The sequence below is a fragment of the Lethenteron reissneri genome, chromosome 67 (assembly GCF_015708825.2).
Source record: "Lethenteron reissneri isolate LAM-NWPU_2019-01 chromosome 67, ASM1570882v1, whole genome shotgun sequence".
Taxonomy (NCBI): Eukaryota; Metazoa; Chordata; class Hyperoartia; order Petromyzontiformes; family Petromyzontidae; genus Lethenteron; species Lethenteron reissneri.
In genome coordinates, this window is record NC_083845.1 from 3,787,693 (window position 1) to 3,809,158 (window position 21,466).

Here is a 21,466-nt window from a genome sequence, read left to right on the forward strand (position 1 = left end):
TCACCCACCTGAGCTCTTATCATCGCTCAATGAGCTCTCATCGTTCTTCTTGGCATCGTGGTCCTCCACCTCCTCCACCTCCTCCACCTCTTTCTCCTCCTCGATCTCCAACCTCCCCTTGTCCTCCTCCTCTTCCTTCACGGACTCATCGTCCGACGGGGCGGCTTTCACCTCATCGCGCGGGATGACGATGGCATCGTGGCTGGCTGCTGCAAATAGAAAACAACAAAAACACACCCCGCTCCCCGTCACAATCAATCGCGTTTCGCGTTTCATCTTTGCTGAAATTTCAGGCTCCGAAAATCCCGAGCGTCAGTTTGGCCGTCACGTGACGAGCATTTGATCTCGGATATGGCCGAGAGAGTGAGGAGTTTGCTCCCCTCGTGCTACGTGGTGCACCAAAGTGTCACTTCCAGAAGGGATCTCAGATGTAGCTCTGTCATATCAACTTCCTCGGGACGGTCTCTGTGTATGTGTACCGGAGTGTCCCTTGAAGAAGAATGAATGGATCGCAGACGTAGCTCTGCCATTTCAACTTCCTCGGGACGGTCTCTGTGTGTGTACCAAAGTGTCACTTGAAGAAAAAGGAATGGGTCTCAGACGTAGCTCTGTGAAATCAACTTCCTCGGGACGGTCTCTGTGTGTGTGTACCAGAGTGTCACTTGCAGAAGGGATCTCAGACGTAGCTCTGTGATATCAACTTCCTCGGGACGGTCTCTGTGTGTGTACCAAAGTGTCACATGAAGAAGAAGGAAGAGATCTCAGTGGAGCCAGGCTCGCCCTGCTCAAGCCCTGGACATCTCGAACAAGATTCGGAGGGGGGGCGGGGGCACATTCGCTGTGAGCAATCCCATGCCCCCTCTTTATCCGATGATGGCTCAACACTGGTGGGGGGTGTGGGGGGGGGGGGGGCGAGGAAGGGGGGAGGGGGGTTAAAGGGTGGTTGGGGGGAAGGGAAATTCTGATGTACCCTGATGCTCAGCTTTTATATCGGACTAGCTCTACTACCCGGCTTCGCCCGGGACTTGGATTTACCACGCCCGGCCGCCTTTGTCTCCCCAGTGGCGATGTTCACACACCACAGCAGTTACTCGTTTTGAGGCTGAGTCGACCTAGGGGAGGCCCAGGACCGGTTCAAATAATCGTCACCGGTGGTGGCCGTGAGCGGGAATCAAACTCGGGTCGCCGGGTTCGTAGCGCGGCGCGCTAACCGCTACACCACAATGCGTTACGCTACCACATGCGCGGGTCACGTGACAGATTTGACCGTCACAGCTCACTTGCCGTGCAAAAAATCTATGCATTATTGAGCTCCCCCCCCCCTCCCAAAAAAAGTGTATTTTCATAATTTTTGCATGGTGTACAGTCTGGAAAGTACCCACATGGCAAATTTGCAGTTTATTGCAATGCGTTACGCTGCCACATGCGCGGGTCACGTGACAGAGAGAGCTAATTGAGAGCTCCGCTGGCCGTATGAGCGAGCGGAGAGCGGCGTGCCTTGAAAGGCGCCCTCGTTAGCAAGGAGTCGCATCTGAAGGATTTCAACAACAAAGAAAGGAAAGGCTTCCATTAGTGTTGGCATAATAATAGCGACGATCGAATTGAAATGCAGGAGCTGCGTCTCTCGGAGGCCTGGAGAGGCAGAGGTCAGAAAGGCGATGAGAGCGTGGGTTCCACTCCAGGTTCCAACCACACATAGAGACCCATAGACTCCCATAGAGACCCATAGACTCACATAGAGACCCATAGACTCACACAGAGACCCATAGACTCACATAGAGTCCCATAGACTCATATAGAGACCCATAGACTCACATAGAGACCCATAGACTCACACAGGGTCCCATAGACTCAAATGGAGACCCATAGACTTACATAGAGACCCATAGACTCACATAGAGTCCCATAGACTCATATAGAGACCCATAGACTCACATAGAGACCCATAGACTGACATAGAGACCCATAGACTTACATAGAGACCCATAGACTCACATAGAGACCCATAGACTCACATAGAGACCCATAGACTCACATAGAGACCCATAGACTCACATAGAGACCCATATACTTACATTGAGACCCATAGACTCACATAGAGACCCATAGACTCACATAGAGTCCCATAGACTCCTATAGAGTCCCATAGACTCACATTAAAAACCCATAAACTCACATGGAGACCCGTAGACTTACATAGAGACTCATCGACTCACATAGAGATCCATTGACTCACATACTCATAGACTCACACAGAGACCCACAGACTCACATAGAGTCCAATAGACTCATACAGAGATTTACGGACTCACGTAGAGTCCCATAGACCCATTTAGAGACCCACAGTCTCACACAGAGACCCACAGACTCACACAGAGGTGCTGGGTTGTTTATTGTATCGTGGTGGTGGTGGCAGCGTTGGTGGCAGCGGTTGTGGGGATTATTTGACCATACTTCACCGCGCGGGTTCCAGTGGGATTTGGAAAGGCCATGTGGGTTTCCTTGGCAGCGACGTTTACACACCGCACCAGGTGCTCATTTGAGGCTGAGTTGATCTAGTGGAGGCCACGGACCGGTGCAGACAATCGTCGCTGGTGTTGGCCATGAGCGGGAATCAAAGTCGGATCACCACTCCACCACACAGACAAAGGTCCCCCGTGTAGCCTTCAACAGACTGTTGGGGCAAGTACTGTTAGAGAGGACACTCACACACGCTCACACTCACTCACACACACTCACACACGCTCACACTCGCACACACTCACACACACATACGCTCACACTTCCAAATGCTCACACTCCCACACGCTCACACTCACACACGCTCACACTCCCACACGCTCATACTCACACACACTCACACACGCTCACACTCCCACACGCTCACACTCACACACGCTCACACACACGCTCACACTTGCTCACACACACACTCACACACGCTCACACACACACTCACACACGCTCACATTGACACACGCTCACACTCCCGCACGCTCACACTCACACACGTTCACACTCCCACACGCTCACACTCGCACATGCTCACACTCACACACGCTCACACACACTCACACACACTCACACACGCTCACACTCCCACACGCACACACTCACACACGCTCATACTCCCACAAGCTCACACTCCTACATGCTCACACTCACACACGCTCACACACGCTCACACTCACACACGCTCACACTCACACATGCTCACACTCCCACACGCACACACGCACACAGACACACACGCTCACACGCTCACACTCCCACACTCACACACGCTCACACTCACACATGCACACATTGACACACGCTCACACTCACTCTGTAAAGCAGGGGGAGAACACACGAACTCCACACGGAGAGGTGCCAGAGTGAGGGAATCGAACCCAGGTCCCTTCGATGTTGCGAGGCGCGACCATCACCGCTGCACCGCCACCACCACCACCACAAAGACAAAGATCCTCCGTGTAGCCTTAACACACTGTTGGGGCAAAGTGCTATTAGCGAGCACCTGTGAAGGCCGGCACGGCACACGAGGGGAGTGGGAGGCCAGCACCACGCTCGGCCGCCTTTGTCTCCCTAGCGAGACGAAGACCGCCACTGCCCTGCCGCCCGATTAATCAAACTTTTCCCGTCCGCCATTCTCACCGCGCACGGAGGAGGTGCGGCGTGGTGACGACGACGAGGACGACGAGGAGGACGAGGAGGACGACGACGACGAGGAGGAGGCAGGGCGAGAGGAGCGATGTTTGTCGATGCTGGATCGACCGCTGTGTGTCGATCCATCGCCTCCGCCGTCCCCTCCGCTGTCGCCGGCGTAGTCACCTGAGGGTTGCGGGGGGGGCCGGGGGGGCCGGGGGGGCGGAGGGGGCAGGGGGGGGTGGGGGGGCAAGGGGGGGCGGGGGGGTCACGTTCAAGGTGAACGATGAGGGCGTGAAATCGCGCGAAGCGGACGTTCGTTGAAATAAAATAAAAAATCTTATATGTAAATATATCTTAAGATAATTAGCCCGACACAAAGTTCGAGCGATGGTAATTATGTTGTGCGGTGATTTGCGGTGCATGTGTGCACGCGTGTGTGTATGTGCGCGCGCGTGTGTGTGTGCGCGTGCGTGTCTGTGCACGCGTGTGTGCGCGTGCGTGTGTGTGTGCGCGTGCATTTGTGTTTGTGTGTGTGTGCGTGTGTGTGCATGCGTTTGTGTTTGTGTGTGTGTGCGCGTGTGTGCGTGCGTTTGTGTTTATGTGCGCGTGTGTGTGTGTGCGTGTGTGTGCATGCGTTTGTGTCCAGGGCACGGTGCTGTCCAGCCCACCCACCAGCCCCCCCGCCATGTGTTGCCGTGCCGGCCTTCGTAGGCGCGACTTGCAAATAGCACTTGCACAGACAGCCTGTGTAGGCTCTGCGGGGTGGGGGATGACTCCGAGCGGATGCTCTTCCCGTCCCTGCCTCACCTCCCTCCGCGCGCTCCCCCTGAGATTCGTTTCGCTCCTCAGATTTCGTTCCATCCTCCGCCTCCTCCACCTCCTTCACCTCCTCCACCTCCTCCGCCTCCTCCGGTCGCCGGGCTGTTGGCTTCCGCGCTCTCGAGCGTGCGATGACGCACCTGGAACGGACACGCGACGCAAACTTTATTGGATTCGTCGATTTAAACAAACGTATACGCGCGCGCACGTGTGTGTGTGTGTGTGTCAACGATTTAGGTACGACACCCTCCAACATGCGTCGTCTGTCATAGGAAATATATAATTAGCAATCAATGCTGTTACGTGATAATTTATGCTGTTATGTGCTCATTAATGCTGTTATGTGCTCATCTAAGCTGTTGTATGCTAATTAATGTCGTTATATGCTAATTAATGTTGTTACGTGAAAATTGACGCTGTTATGTGCTAATTGATATTGTTATTCGCTGTTGTAATGACAGCTCAGTCTATGTGAGTCTTTGGGTCTCTGTTTAGGTCTGTGGTTCTGTATGAAGGTCTATGGGGCTCCGTGTAGATCTATGGGTCTCTATGTACATCTATGGATCTCTGTGCAGGTCTTTGAGTCTCTTTTTACGTATAGGGGTCTCTGTGTAGATCTATGGATGTCTATGTGAGTCTATGGATCTCTTTGTAAGTCTATGAGTATCTATGTACATCTATGGGTCTGTGTCTGCATCTATGGGTCTGAAATACAATTTTTTTGGTCACGGCGCATCTCCACGAATCGCTGACTTAGACCTAAGGGTTGACGGATCAAGCGATGATGGACTCCCCCCGCGGCTGCGAGTATTCCCGAACGCTTGTTCACTCCACTGCTATTCACGTGGCAGCTCTAAACAGCTCCCCCCAAGAAGGTAACATTGGCCTACTCTTCCACCCGCGTTCTACGCCCCCAGCGCACGCCAGGCGAGGGAGTCAACATCTCACCACTGTGATGATGATGAGAGAGAGAGAGACGCAAACTCAAAATACACAGCAAGGCTTCGAGAACGTCGAGATCGAGCACACGATCTCCTGTATACCAGGCGAGGGAGTCAACATCTCACCACTGTGATGATGATGATCATGAGAGAGATAGACGCAAACTCAAAATATACAGCAAGGCTTCGAGAACGTCGAGATCGAGCACACGACCTCCTGTACACCAGGCGAGGGAGTCAACATCTCACCACTGTGATGATGATGAGAGAGAGAGAGAGAGACGCAAACTCAAAATACACAGCAAGGCTTCGAGAACGTCGACATCGAGCACACGACCTCCTGTACACCAGGCGAGGGAGTCAACATCCCGGCCGCTCACCGGTAGCACGGCGCTCCTCCGCGCGCGCCGGTGAAGGTGAAGAGGGCGCCGGCTCCGAGGCGGGCGCCGCGGCGGTGGCGGTGCTCGCAGCAGGCGCTGACGCGGGCGTGGGGCACGCCGCCCACAAACACGGTGAGGCTGAACGGAAAGCCCGCGTGGCGCCGTGACTCGAACTCGAACTCGTCTGTGAGACGCAGCGGGTCCGGGGGGGGGGAAGGGGGTGGTGGGGGGGTAGAAGGTAAGGGGGTGGGGGGGGGGAAGGGGGTTGGGGGGAAAGACGGGGTGGCGGGGGGGATCATGTCCACAACATTGATGGTGTCACGGAGGCCAGACGTTAACTACCTCGACTTGTATGCAGGAGGTCGTGGGTTCGATCCCGACCCTGACGATGCCTGCTGTATATTTGGAGTTTGCGTCTCTCTCTCATCATGGTCACTGTGACGAGATGTTAACTACCTCGCCTGGTATACAGGAGGTTAGGGGTTCGACTCCGACCCGGATACTGCCTGCTGTATATTTTTGTTCTTTGCATGTTATCCCCGTGGTCTTGTGGAGTTTGTTGTCCTTCCCCCGCACCTCCGATTAGTACGGTCGGCTACGTACGGCCCAAGACCACGGTGTGTTTCTGATGTGATGCGGCGTCTCACCGCCGGGGCGCAGCGTCCCGTCGTAGACGCAGAGGTTCTCCCCGCCGCAGTGCTGCTGGAAGATGCGCACCTCGCTCCCGTCGCGCTCCGCGTAGCACGAGCCCCCCAGGTAGCGCACCCCCACCACGGCGCCGCCGACGCGAGCCGGGGGGCTGCTACGGGTCACCCACGGTCTCCCGGGGGGCGGCCGGGGGCACGGAGACCCACCGGCGCAAGCGTCCCCCTGAGGGTGTGTGCGGGAGGCGATGGCGGTTGATGGCGATCAGCGATGATACCTTCGTGATGGCGATGGCAGGTCCAGTTTATTTTCGTCGGCTTCACGAAAAGGCCATAACATTTTTAGGAGGCTCGACCAGGACAGCCCCTCCCTCCATTAGCCAGCCCCTCCCCACTACTCAGGTAGCCCCGCCCACTCATTAAGTAACCCTGCCCCACTACTCAGGTAGCCCCGACCCACTACTGAGCTAGCCCCGCCTACTACTCAGCTAGCCCCGATCCACTACTCAGCTAGCCCCTCCCCACAACTCAGGTAGCCCCGCCCACGACCCAGGTAGCCCCGACCCACTACTCAGGTAGCCTCTCCCCACAACTCAGGTAGCCCCGCCCACGACCCAGGTAGCCCCTCCCCACTACTCAGGTAGCCCGCCCACTCATTAAGTAGCCCTGACCCACTACTCAGGTAGCCCCACCTACTACTTGAGTTGCTTCGCCCACTACTCAGACAACTCCGCCCTTTGCCTGCATTGTGGTTGAGGACGAGGCCAGGTAATTTTAAAGTAAAGGGAAAATCCAGATTTTCTACGAAAGCTTCACGACATGAGGATGGGACTGGAATAGTTGGAAGCCGCGATTTAGAAGGAGCTAAGCGTGCTATTAAATTCCAAACAAAACCTCTACATACTCTCTGGTTCTTTCGGTAAAATCACGTATGTATAAAATAAAATGAATCACGACGTTTTGGGCGCAACGCAAGTGTCCGTCATCAGGTGAGAAAGTAGATGACGGATGATTGTGTTCCTCCCGAAACATCGTGATTTATTTCATTTTATACCCACGTGACTTTACCGAAAGAACCAAAGAGTATGGATTCCTGCAGTCATGAAAGCTTCAAATCAAGATTAAAACCTCTACAATTGCACGAAAACGTGTAAATTAAGCACTAATTAACGAATGAATTCCACACAAAATAACTGTGATTTTCTTTACCTGATTGCCAGGGGACCAGTTGGCTCGGTTGGGCGCCGTTGTGGATCTCATCAACCTCCGACCCCGCCTGCGCAACGACCCTTCACCTCCGCCACCAACATGGCCACCTCCACCAGCACCACCAACATGGCCGCCGTCACCAGCAACACCAACATGGCCACCTCCACCACCGACATGGCCACCTCCACCACCAACATGGCCACCTCCACCACCAACAAAATGGTCGCTGCCATCGACACCATCATGGCCGCCGCCACAAACAAAATGGCCACATCCGCCACCACCAAAATGGCGGGCGTGCCTTGTGGGCCCGGCCGATCGGGCCCCGCGAGCCCGCGCAGGAGGCGGCGACGTAGGCTGGGCCGTACCGGCGCTGCCCGCTCGGCTGCCCTGTGTCGGCGGCAGCAGCGGGAGTTTGTAGGGAGAGATGTCGCGGGGGTGCACGCGGGCGACGGGGCCTTGGGGGGCCCAGGCGTGCTGCATGCCCCCCCACCAACGAACGAAAGACATCCCGCAAGAAAAATATAATTTGTTAGTCTAACATGTGGATTAGACAACACATACACAGGTTAATGACATCATCCAAACTGTTAAGAAAAGTGAGTGTGGCTTGGGCAAAGGATGCGTCATGGCCAGAATGGACGGTGGCCGAGGATCAAGAATAATTACGTAGAGGCAGCCAAGGATGGGAGGCGATGGATCCGAGTTAAATGTTGCATTATCAGAACGGTAAGGCGGTGGCGGCAGCTTTTGGGGGCCTTCATCCAGCAGTGGGAGGACCATGGCTGATGATGATTCCGAAGCCCCCTTTTACCTTCTGATGCCTCCTTCCATCGCTGCTGTCAGACATCACCGGGCCTTGCTTTGTGGTCGAGGGCCTGTACCCCTGCCCAGGCCTCAGGCTCGGGTCTGGCTCTGGGGCTGAGAGGGGCCGTGACATCAAGCTCCTCCTTGGTAAGCGGGCCGCACGCGGGCGCTGCCGCATGTTGTCCTAGGGCAGAGAAGAATTTGCGATGGGGGTTTGCCAGCTGCCTGAGGAGTCTCGAGTGTGTTTGTGTAACCAGTCAGTGAGTGGGTGAGTGGTTGAGCGAATGATTTGGTGAGTTGGTGAGTCTGTGAATGTGTGGGTGAGTTAGCGAGCAGGTGAGTGAGTGAGTTCAAGAGTCATGCTGATTTTTGTGAGTAACTCAAGAGGCCAGGATAGATTGTCGTTTGCAAAGAGTGACCCTGGGACTTCAGTCTGCTGCCAGTAGATGGTGACGAATGCCGCTGTGCGGTGGTCAATATTTTTAATTTTTGGGAACCAATTCGAGGGATCTTTTGCCCTTCCGCTGCGAGTGAAGCGAATGGCGAGTGGTAGCAGTACTAATACTACCGTTAGGCAAAGATCCCCCATATAACCTGAACAGAATGTTGGGGCAAGTGCTGTTAGCGAGCACCTATGAAGGCCGGAACAGCACACAAAGGGGTGGGTGAGCAGCACCACGCCCGACTGCTTTCGACTCCCTAGTGACGACGTTTACACACCACACCAGGTCCTCATTTGCGGCTGAATCAACCTAGGGGAGGCCCAGGACCGGCTCAGATAATCGTCGCTGGTGTTGACCGTGTGCGGAAATCGAACTTGGTTTGCTGGGTTCATAGCCGCTGCTCCCCACAATACACACTCACACGCAGTGATAACCAGGGCCTGCTCGCTCGATTTCAACCATGAACCTCGACCATTCGCCCATCCATCCCTTCGACAACATTTCACTTTGCCAACGCGTTCAACAAACGTGCCGTGCCCTCGATTGTCGACGCCGCATAAAACGGCCGAGTGCAGCCGCACGCGCGCTCCGCACCCCATGCAGAGCGCGTTGGCCGTGACGCAGGCCACAGTAGATCTGTGGCAGAATTAATGGTAAAATCACGTGCATTTTTCCAAGCCCGTGTATACTGGGGGGGTCGGGGGGGGAGGGCGATTCCGCGTGGTTTCTGCCCAAATCAGGACACACTGGGAAGGCGGAACGCCATGGCGACGGGAGCGCTACCGGCGGTGGAGAGGGAGAGGCGGAGCGACTGCGCTCGGCTGCGCCGTCGGAGAGGGTTGCCCGGTGGTGGTGGCGCAGGCCGCCCCTGCCGAGACGCGCCGTTGCTCGCTGGGGGGGCACCGCAATGTGGACGATGCCGTCGACGCCTCGTACCGCGTGCTCCACCTGCGACCGACGACAACGACGACGATGATGACGATGATGATGTTGATATGAGGACGATGATGATGACAATGATGACGATCGTGGTGAAGATGACAATGATGATTGTGACGATATATGATGACGACGATGATGGCAACCACAACGAAGATGATGACGAGGACGACGATGACGACGATGACGACGAGAGGAACACATATGATTTTTTTCTTTCCCAAAAATCGGAAATGTACCGAGCGAAATGACTCGCTAGCCACTATCGTTACCCTGCTTCCATTCTCTATCGGAATTCCCCAAAGCGACGATCATCGCCCGCGACTGGCAGACTCATTAATGCCCCACCCTAGGCCGGGTGTGAACACGTATTATTTTAATATTCAAGCACCGCCCGCGCATTTGCGTGGGATACATGGCCGGGGTGAAGAGTTGGGGGCCGGGGGGAGGGGGGGTGATGGCGTCATCGCGCAGATGCACCCGGTGGATGGTGGAGGGTCGAGGTGGATAGAGGTTGGTGGAGGGTCAAGGTGGATGGTGGAGGGTCGAGGTAGAGGTGAATAGTGGTTTTAGGGTTAAGTTGGATGGAGGGTGGTGGAGGGTTAAAGTAGAGATGGTGGGTTAAGGTGGATGGTGGAGGTGGTGGGTCAAGATGGATGGTGGAGGGTTAAGGTGGATGGTGGAGGTGGTGGATCAAGATGGATGGTGGAGGGTTAAGGTGGATGGAGTGTGGTGGAGGTGGTGGGGCAAGATGGATGGTGGAGGGTTAATGTGGATGGAGTGTGGTGGAGGTGGTGGGTCAAGATGGATGGTGGAAGGTTTCTATGGAGGTGGATGGTGGAGGTGGTGGGTCAACGTGGATGGTGGAGGGTTAAGGTGGAGGTGGATGGTGGAGGGTGATGGTGGAGCTAGATTGCGGAGGAAGAAAGCTTAGACATGTATGGAGGAGGGTTGAGGAGGATGGAGGTGGATGGAGGAGGAGGAGGAGGAGGAGACCAGACCCGCACACGAAGCACCCTCTCCCGGCAGCTGATTTCCTGCAGCTTCCTCACGATCTCCACCTGCCGGAGTCGCTGCTCGGACACACAGACAAAGACAAAGAGACCCGGCCTCGGTTAGCTTTCAACAGACTGCTTGGGGCAAGTGATGTTAATAGCGAGCAGCACAGCACCTATTGAAGGCCCAGCACTATGGCAGACGTGTGGGTGGGGTAGCCAGGACTACGCCCGGCCGCCTTTGTCTCCTCAGCACTGATGTTTACGACACACTGCACCAGGGTGCTCCTAACGGGGAGGGCCCGGGACCGGTTCAAATTTCCCGGGACCGGTTCAAATTTCTGCCGGCACTGTTATTGGTGACGTCACCACGGATCTCCATTGTAGCATAGTCGGGTCGCTGGCTAAATGCGCGAGATCATCACATGAAATTAACGCAAACTCTGTGCATGGCTGTAGGCCGGTGAGCAGGCAGAGACCATCAAATTGCTATCGTGTACTTGAGAAATCCTGTTTCATCATACCTTCCAGTCTGTGTGAGCCTATGGGTCTCTAGGTAAGTCTTATGGCTCTACATGTGAGTCCATGTGGAAAGTAGCCGGGCAACCGGCCAAACGGAACCACCACCATCATCACCACCATCATCATCAGTGTAACACATCAAATACACTCAGAACACTCAACCCGCACCGAGCCCGCTGGAGCTGACGAAGTAATGACGTAAACAAGCAGACAGCCCGTCCGCGTATTCGCTCGACGTTCGCCCAACGTTGCATATCATTCTCATCGTCGTCATCATCATCGCCGCCCCTGCTGAGCCGGAGTCACCGCTTTTCACCTCGGCGCGCTTGCCACGGCCCCCCCCCCCCGGCAAGGAACCCCCAAAACCACCACGTGGCACCCCTCTGGGGCTCGGAGTCGAACCCGGGTCACCTCGACGTCCAGGGCCTTGCTGAGCACGGTGTGGGCGAGGAGCGTGTGGACGCAGTCGCGCTGCTCGTGACGACACAGGCGCTGCCGGTGCTCCTTCTCCGACACGAGGCGCCCATCGCGCGTGATCTACAGACACGTGGCAGGGGTAGGGGGCAGCCGTGGGAGTGTTAGCGGTAGGGGTCGTGTTAGGGGTGGGGGTAGTGTTAGGGGTAGGGGTCGTGTTAGGGTAGTGGTCGTGTTAGGGGTAGTGTATGGGGTAGAGGAAGTGTTAGGGGTAGTGTTAGGGGTAGGGGTAGTGTTAGGGATAGTGGTAGTGTTGGGGCTAGGGGTAGTGTTAGGGGTAGGGGGCAGCCGTAGGAGTGTTAGCGGTAGGGGTAGTGTTAGGGGTAGTGGTAGTGTTAGGGGTAGTGGTAGTGTTAGGGGTAGGGGTCGTGTTAGGGGTAGGGTAGTGTTAGGGGTAGGGGTAGTGTTAGGGGTAGTGGGAGTGTTAGGGGTAGGGGTAGTGTTAGGGTAGTGGTAGTGTTAGGGGTAGTGGTAGTGTTAGGGGTAGTGGTAGTGTTAGGGGTAGTGGTAGTGTTAGGGGTAGGGGTAGTGTTAGGGTAGTGGTCGTGTTAGGGGTAGTGGTAGGGGTAGTGATCTACAGACACGCGGCAGGGATAATGGACAGCCGTAGGAGTGTTAGGGTAGTGGTAGTGTTGGGGGTAGGGGTAGTGTTAGGGGTAGTGATCTACAGACACGCGACAGGGGTAGGGGACAGCCGTAGGAGTGTTAGGGGTAGGGGTCGTGTTGAAGGTGGGGTAGTGTTAGGGGTAGTGGTAGGGGTAGTGATCTACAGACACGCGGCAGGGATAATGGACAGCCGTAGGAGTGTTAGGGGTAGGGTAATGTTAGGGTAGGGGTAGTGGTAGTGTTAAGGGTAGTGATCTACAGACACGCGGCATGGGTAACGGACAGCCGTAGGAGTGTTAGGGGTAGGGGTCGTGTTGGGGGTGGGGTAGTGTTAGGGGTAGGTGTAGTGTTGGGGGTAGAGGAAGTGTTAGAGTAGGGGTAGTGGTAGGGTAGTGGTAGTGTTAGGGGTAGTGATCTACAGACACGCGGCAGGGGTAGGGGACAGCCGTAGGAGTGTTAGGGGTAGGGGTAGTGTTAGGGGTAGTGGTAGTGTTGGGGGTAGGGGAAGTGTTAGGGGTAGGTGTAGTGTTAGGGGTAGGGGTAGTGTTAGGGTTTGGGGAAGTGGTGGGGGTGGAGAAAGTGTTAGGGGTAGTGATATAGTGATCTACAGCAGTGATCTACACCCACACGGTAGGGGTATGGATAGCCGATAGTAGTCTTTGGGTTAGGGTGTAGTGTTCGAGGTAGGGGTAGTAATTGGGGTCGTGATCTGTATAGGGGTAGTGATTGGGCGCATATTATGGATAGGGATAGTGATTGGAGTAGTGTTATGGATCGGGATAGTGATTGGGGTAGTGTTAGGGACAGGGGTAGTGATTGGGGAGTGTTAGAGGCAGGGGTAGTGATTGGGGTAGTGTTATGGACAGGGGTAGTGATTGGGGTAGTGTTATGGACAGGAGTAGCGATTGGGGTAGTGTTATGGACAGGGTAGTTATTGGGGTTATGGTATGGATGGGGTATTGATTGGATTAGTGTTATGGACAGGGGTAGTGATTGGGGTAGTGTTAGGGACAGGGGTAGTTATTGGGGTAGTGTTATGGACAGGGGTAGTGATTAGGGTGGTGTTAGAGGCAGGGGTAGTGATTGGGGTGTGTTAGGGACAGGGGTAGTGAATGGGGTTATGTTATGGATGGGGTATTGATTAGGGAGTGTTAGAGGCAGGGGTAGTGATTGGGGTTATGTTATGGATGGGGTAGTGACTGTGGTAGTGTTCGGGACAGGGGTAGTGACTGGGGTGGTGTTATGGACAGGGGTAGTGTTTGGGGCAGTGTTATAGATAGAGATAGTGATTGGGGTAGTGTTATAGACAGGGGTAGTGATTGGGGTGGTGTTATAGATAGAGATAGTGATTGGGGTGGTGTTAGCGACAAGGGTAGTGACTGGGGCTGTGTTAACTTGGAGTCTAAGGGGGCTCTGGCTCCGCTCTAGTTCCACCGCCTTGCCGATTCGTGCAGGCCGCAACACTTTTTGGACCTTTGCAGCAAGGCCATAATTATTTTAATATAATAAAAATTGGGGGGGACACATCCCCCCCAATATTCAAATATGCTCAACATGTCCCCCCCCCCCCAATATATTGGTATAAAATAGATTTCTGTTTATATGATTGTGGTTATATTTGTACTTTACTAATCCCTAATCTCTGCGATTACATACAATGCACCATGAAAAGGTAAAAAAGAAAAAAACAGAGCAATGTAATACAATACACTATTAGACATTATTATTAAAATAAATAAAAGTCCATCCTACGTGTTAGTGAATTTTTTCATATTTTAGTCAGGAAATGTCAGGAAATTAGTTTTCAAAGATTTGGTCCCAACCAATGAAGATTTGGTTCCAACCCAATGTTGACTCCACGGCTACGGCTTTGCTTTGCAGCGTCTCCACCAGCGGCCGCCAGGCGGCGATGGAGAGTCGTGAACTCACCGCCAGCCCCAAGCTACGCAGGGCATGCCACCCAACATGGGCTGGTGGGCGAGTCGTCTACTCGATCGACTGCTACCTGCCACGTGACGGTGGAACGAATCACGCGGCGGTCTACCGAACCACGTGACGGTCTGCCAAGTCACGTGGCAGTCGGCAGCGGTCAGCCGAATCACGTGGTGGTCTATCGAATCACGTGGTGGTCTACCGAACCACGTGACGGTCTGCCAAGTCACGTGGCAGTCGGCAGCGGTCAGCCGAATCACCTGGTGGTCTATCGAATCACGTGGTGGTCTACCGAACCACGTGACGGTCTGCCAAGTCACGTGGCAGTCGGCAGCGGTCAGCCGAATCACGTGGTGGTCTATCGAATCACGTGGTGGTCTACCGAATCACGTGACGGTCTGCCAAGTCACGTGGCAGTCGGCCGAACCACGTGGCGGTCGTCGTGGACTCACCAGCCCCATGCGGCGGAGGTGCCGTCGAACTCGGTCCCCGCTGAAGTAGCCGCCCAGGTTGGCGTCCGTGAGGCTGTTGTAGTTTCTGAGCAACCTTTTGGCGGGGAGAGGGGGGGGGAGAAAATGTAAGACAAAGTCGCCCCTCCACACCACCCCCCCCATCCCCCATTACCACAACGCACCACCCATAGACTAACATAGACCCCATAGACTATCATAGACCCCATAGACTAACACAGACCCCATAGAATAACACAGATACCATAGACTATCATAGACCCCATAGACTATCATAGAACCCATAGACTAACATAGATCCCATTGACTAACACAGATCCCATAGACTATCATAGACCCCATAGACTATCATAGACCCCATAGACTATCATAGACCCCATAGACTATCATAGACCCCATAGACTAACACAGACCCCATAGACTAACATAGATCCCATAGACTAACATAGAGTTTATAAACTAACATAGAGCCATACTCTTTGTTTTTTTCGGTAAAGTCACGTAGGTAAAAAAAGGAAAATAAATTAAATCACGACGTTTCGGAGGCGGGGGGGGGAACGTCGTGATTTATGGACCCTTATGGACCCTTGCAGTCACGAAAACTTCAAATCTAGAATTAACATAGAGCCCATCGACTAACACAGTGCCCATAGACTAACATAGATCCCATATACTCTATAACTGAGTGCCCATATCCTCTATAACATAGAACCGGTGTTCCTTAACCTTCACTGCAGCCTTGCACCCCTTTGGTTCTGAATCGTAAAACAATGTACTAAGTTTAGAGATACACAGGGTTTTGAAGCTTTCGTGACTGCATGAATCCATACCTTTTGGTTTTTTCGGAAAAGTGACGTGGGTATAATATAAAACAAATCACGACGTTTCGACTGCAACACAAGCAATAATCATCATCAGGTGGGAAACCCACAGCAAAAAAATAAATTCCACTTCAGCAAAAAAAATTATTGCTGTGGTTTTGCAATCAAAACGTCGTGATTTTATTTTTTATATACCTTCGTGACTTTACCGAAAGAACCAAAGAGTATAGATACACAGGGTTTGATGTAACAAAGTAAGCTGTAACTCACCCTGCCCCGTGCTTAATTTGTATTCTCGATTATTCAACTTCTCAAAAAAATCTGCCCACGTCTCGCCACCCCCAGTTGGGGCATCTCGCACTCCCTGGGGGTTCAACTTCACCGCACGTCAAGAGGAAGAACGACTGACAAAGATTAACATAAGACCTGTAGATTTCCATAGACGCCACGGGCTTACACACAGCGCAGTTTGTTAACAACCGCACGGCAGAACGTGCCACGCGTATTGTCATCTTGCTGGTATGGACCACGGAGCCAGGTAGCTTCGCAAACAACAGTCGATTGTGGGATCCGACCCGCACACACTGCACACACACACACTGTAAACACACACACACTGCACACACACACACTGCATACACACACACTGCACACACACACATTGCACACACACACACACACTGCACACACACACACATTTCATACACACTGCACACACACACACTGCACACACACACTGCACACACACACACTGCACACACACACACTGCACACACACACATTGCACGCACACACACTCCACGCACACACGCTCCACACACACACACTGCACACACACACACACTACACACACACACATTGCATACAAACACACTGCACACACACACACTGCACACACATTGCATACACACACACTGCACACACACACACACTGCACACACACACACTGTAAACACACACACACTGCACACACACACTGCATACACGTACACTTCACACACACACACATTGCACACACACACTGCACACACACACACACTGCACACACACACACTGCACACACACTGCACTACATACACACATTGCACACACACACTGCACACACACATTACACACACTGCACACACACACACACTGCACACACACACCGCACACACACACTGCACACACACACACTCCACACACACACACACTGCACACACACACACTGCACACACACACTGCACACACACATTACACACACTGCACACACACACTGCATACACACACACTGCACACACACACACATTGCACACACACACACTCCACACACACACACACACTGCACACACACACACTGCACACACACATTGCATACTAGACACACACACACATTGCACACACACACACTCCACACACACACACTGCACACACACACACTGCACACACACACACTCCACACACACACACTGCACACACACACACACTGCATACACACACTGCACACACACACACACACTCCACACACACACACTGCACACACACACACACTGCATACACACACTGCACACACACACACTGCACACACACACACTCCACACACACACACTGCACACACACACTGCACGCACACACACACACACATTGCACACACACACTGCACGCACACACACACACACTGCACACACACATACTGCAAACACACACACTGCACACACACTGCACACACACACACATTGCATACACACACACACTCCACACACACACTGCACACACACACACTGCACACACACTGCACACACACACTGCACACACACACACACATTGCACACACACACACACTCCACACACACACACTGCACACACACACACTGCACACACACATACACTCCACACACACACACTGCACACACACACACATTGCATACACACACATTGCATACACACACACACTCCACACACACTGCATACACACACTGCATACACACACACTCCACACACTCCACACACACACACTGCACACACACACACATCCTTTCCAAGCCCCGCAGGGGCATTCTCAAGTTGCCAAAGCCGTGATCTGTGATCATGCAGTGGCATACCTGCGTTAGGCATGCCCCGCCCCCACGTGGAGGTGGAGTGTGCAGGCGGTACAACTGCACCAGAGCCTGTGGTCTAAGTTGACATTAACAAGTATTAAATGTACCCCATTGAGTGCACAGCCTTGCTTGGGTTTTTTTTTAGAATGTGGGTGTCTAAGTGTATGAGTCCGATAGCAGTCTATGGGTTTCTGTGTTAGTGCATGGGTCTCTGTCTATGTCTATGGGTCCTGTATAATTATATGGGTCTCTGTGTGAGTCTATGTGTATCTAAGTCTATGGGTCCTATATAAGTCTATGGGTCTCTGCGTGAGTCTATGAGTGTCTGTCTAAGTGTATGGGTCCTATAGCAGTCTATGGGTCTCTGTGTTAGTGCATGGGTCTCTGTCTACGTCTATGGGTCCTGTATAATTATATGGGTCTCTGTGTGAGTCTATGGGTGTCTAAGTCTATGGGTCCTATACAAGTCTATGGGTCTCTGTGTGAGTCTATGGGTGTCTAAGTGTATGGGTCCTATATAAGTCTATGGGTCTCTGTGTTAGTGCATGGGTGGGTCTCTGGCTACGTCTATGGGTCCTGTATAAGTGCAGGCGGTACAACTGCACCAGAGCCTGTGGTCTAAGTTGACATTAAGAAGTATTAGATGTACCCCATTGAGTGCACAGCCTTGCTTGGGTTTTTTTTTAGAATGTGGGTGTCTAAGTCTATGGGTCCTATAGCAGTCTATGGGTCTCTGTGTTAGTGCATGGGTCTCTGTCTACGTCTATGGGTCCTGTATAATTATATGGGTCTCTGTGTGAGTCTATGGGTATCTAAGTCTACGGGTCCTATATAAGTCTATGGGTCTCTGTGTGAGTCTATGGGTGTCTAAGTCTATGGGTAATATACGTCTATGGATATCTGCGTGAGTCTATGAGTGTCTGTATAAGTGTATGGGTCCTATATAAGTCTATGGGTATCTGTGTTAGTGCATGTGTCTCTGGCTACGTCTATGGATCCTGTATAAGTATATCGGTCTCTGTGAGTCTATGGGTCTCAATGTGAGTCTATGTGTCTCGATGTGAGTTATGGGTCTCTATGTGAGTCTATGTGTCTCTATGTGAGTCTTTGGGTCTCTATTTGAGTCTATGGGTCGCTGTGTGAGTATATGGGTCTATATGTGAGTCTATGGGTCTCTATGTTAGTCTATGTGTCTCTATGTGAGTCTATGGGTCTCTATGTAAGTCTATGGGTCTCTATGTGAGTCTATGGCTCTCTATGTGAGTCTATGGGTCTCTATGTGAGTCTAGGGGTCTCTATTTGAGTCTATGGGTCTCTATGTGATTATATGGGTCTCTATGTAAGTATATGAGTCTCTATGTGAGTCTATGGGTTGTTTTAAAATGTCGGCTAAACTTAAGTTGATGGATTCCTATCTTAGCCTACGTGTCCTATGTAAGTCTATGGCTCCTCTGTTATTCTGTGGCTATCTGCATAAGCTCATGGGTTCTGTGTCTATGGGTCATTTCTGTGTCTGTAAGTTCTAAGTGAGTTCACAGGTTACGTGTTAGTACGTGGGTTCTATGTGAGTCTCTGGGCGATATGTGAGTCTCTGGCTCCTGGCTGCTACGTGATGCGAGTCTAGAGGGTCATGGGTAAGTCTACGGTCTCCGATGTAAGCTCCATAACTGCCGCATCGATCATTGATCGCTATGTTGAATCGATGGCAGCTATTTAATTGCATGGGTCTCCAGGCTAGCTGTGGGCTCGTGTGTGTGTGTGTGTGTCTCCAGCTCTTGTCTCCTCTACGCTTGATCGGCTTACAAAGTGAAAGGCTAATTGATCAAGCGACGCCGCTCACCGTTGCCCCTGGGCCCGAGGGTGGGCACGCGCGCGTGTGGGTGTGCATGTGTGTGCGTGTGTGCGCGTGTGTGCGTCTGTGTGTGTGCGTGCGTGTGCATGTGTGTGCGTGTGTGCGCGTGTGTGTTTAGGTGTGTGTGTTTGCATGTATGTGTGCGTGCGTGTGTGCGTCTGTGTGCGTGGTGTGTGTGTGCATGTATGTATGTGTGCGTGCGTGCGTCTGTGTGTGTGCGTGTGTGTGCATGTGTGTGCGTGTGTGCGCGTGTGTGTTTGGGTGTGTGTGTGTATGTATGTGTGCGTGTGCGTCTGTATGCGTGCGTGTGTGCGTGCGTGTGTGCGTGTGTGTGTGTACGTGTGTTTGCGCCTGTGTGCGTCTGTGTGCGTGTTTGTGTGTGCGTCTATGTGCGTGCGTGTGCGTGCGTGTGTGTGCGTGTGTTGTGTGCGTGTGTGTGCGCGTGCGGTAGTGTAAGGGTTAGCGCGCTGCGCTACGAACCCGGCGAGCCGAGTTCGATTCCCGCTCACGGCCAACACCGGTGACGATCATCTGAACCGGTCCTGGGCCTCCCCTAGGTCGACTCAGCCTCAAGTGACTATCGCCGCTGTGGAGACAAAGGCTGCCGGCGCGCGATGCTGGCAACCCCCACCCCTCGTGTGCCGTGCCGGCCTTCGTAGGTGCTCGCTAACGGCACTTGCCCCAACATCCTGCGAAGGCTACACGGGGGGCCTTTGTCTCTGTCTTGCGTGCGCGCGTGCGTGTGTGAGTCCGAGTGAAAGCGTGGTCGTGGGCTACTTGAGACATTGCTATAGGAACCACTGGCTGGAGATGTTGACTCGGTTACACTCTAGACGTCTCGGAGGGTTGTTCAGATGCAAACTTGCAAATAAACACTCTCCCGCGGGGCTGGGTAGGCTTGGGGAAATCATGCGGAGATGAAACGCAAACACTTTAGGAATGTATACTCTTAGTTTTTTCGGTAAAGTCACGTAGGTAAAAAAATATGAAATTAAAATTAATAAAAAATAAAATAATAAAAATCACGACGTTTCGGAGGCAACACAAGTCTCCGTCATCAGGTGGGACCGTCACAACCAGATTTGCTGTATCATACTGGCTGTGACAGTCCCACCTAATGACGGATACTTGTGTTGCCTCTGAAACGTCGTGATTTTTATTATTTTATTTTTATTAATTTTAATTTCATTTTTTTTACCTACGTGACTTTACCGAAAAAACTAAGAGTATGAATCCTTGCAGTCACGAAAGCTTCAAATCTAAACTTTAGGAATGCATGCGCTTCAGTTTAACACGCAGGCTTTCGCGACCAAATATCATCCATAATACGGGGGGCGGGGTGGTTGGGTTAGAATACAGCGTGCTTCAAAAAAATGTTAGCACGAATATGGGACTTTCGTTTTTAATGGAAAAATGTACGGAAAATAATAATAATACATTGTAACACGATGACAAATGTAATTTCGATTGAAAGCTTTCGTGACTGCAGGGATTCATATTCTTGGTTCTTTCGGTAAAGTCACGTAGAAGGGAAATAATAAAATAATAAAAATCAAACATAATAAAATAAAATTCTCACGACGTATCGGCCACAACACAAGCAGCCGTCCTCAGGTGAAGAACAGAGCTGTCGGGAAAACAGCGTCTCAATGAACACTGCTAAGCTTGGCAGCGTATTTTAAGCTGGGTGGGAGGAGCAGAGTGCCTTGACAAAGGAGTTTACATATCAATTATTTTATTATTATTTCCCTTCTACGTGACATTACCAAAAGAACCAGGAATAACAAATGTGATGTTAATAGCTTCAAAAAGTCAAAGTTTCCCAACTTGTTCGCCATCGTTGTCAACGCCTGGCCTGGAACATTTCTCGTGGTATCGTTGCAAAT

At 52.5% G+C, this 21,466-nt stretch overlaps 1 protein-coding gene across 1 annotated transcript in view; it reads right to left on the reverse strand.

Annotated features, from left to right (window-relative positions):
- LOC133360107 (glutamate rich 3-like) overlaps window positions 1-21,466 on the reverse strand; it is a 35,889-nt gene continuing 14,423 nt past the window's right edge. Inside the window, exons 2-12 of the mRNA XM_061578692.1 lie at window positions 14,812-14,905; window positions 11,759-11,884; window positions 10,832-10,903; window positions 9,675-9,839; window positions 8,456-8,632; window positions 7,642-8,118; window positions 6,436-6,658; window positions 5,789-5,972; window positions 4,456-4,607; window positions 3,775-3,831; window positions 1-209 (exon numbers count right to left, since the gene is read on the reverse strand). Coding sequence (XP_061434676.1) covers window positions 1-209; window positions 3,775-3,831; window positions 4,456-4,607; window positions 5,789-5,972; window positions 6,436-6,658; window positions 7,642-8,118; window positions 8,456-8,632; window positions 9,675-9,839; window positions 10,832-10,903; window positions 11,759-11,884; window positions 14,812-14,905 — 1,936 coding nt within the window. The remainder of the gene's footprint in view (window positions 210-3,774; window positions 3,832-4,455; window positions 4,608-5,788; window positions 5,973-6,435; window positions 6,659-7,641; window positions 8,119-8,455; window positions 8,633-9,674; window positions 9,840-10,831; window positions 10,904-11,758; window positions 11,885-14,811; window positions 14,906-21,466) is intronic.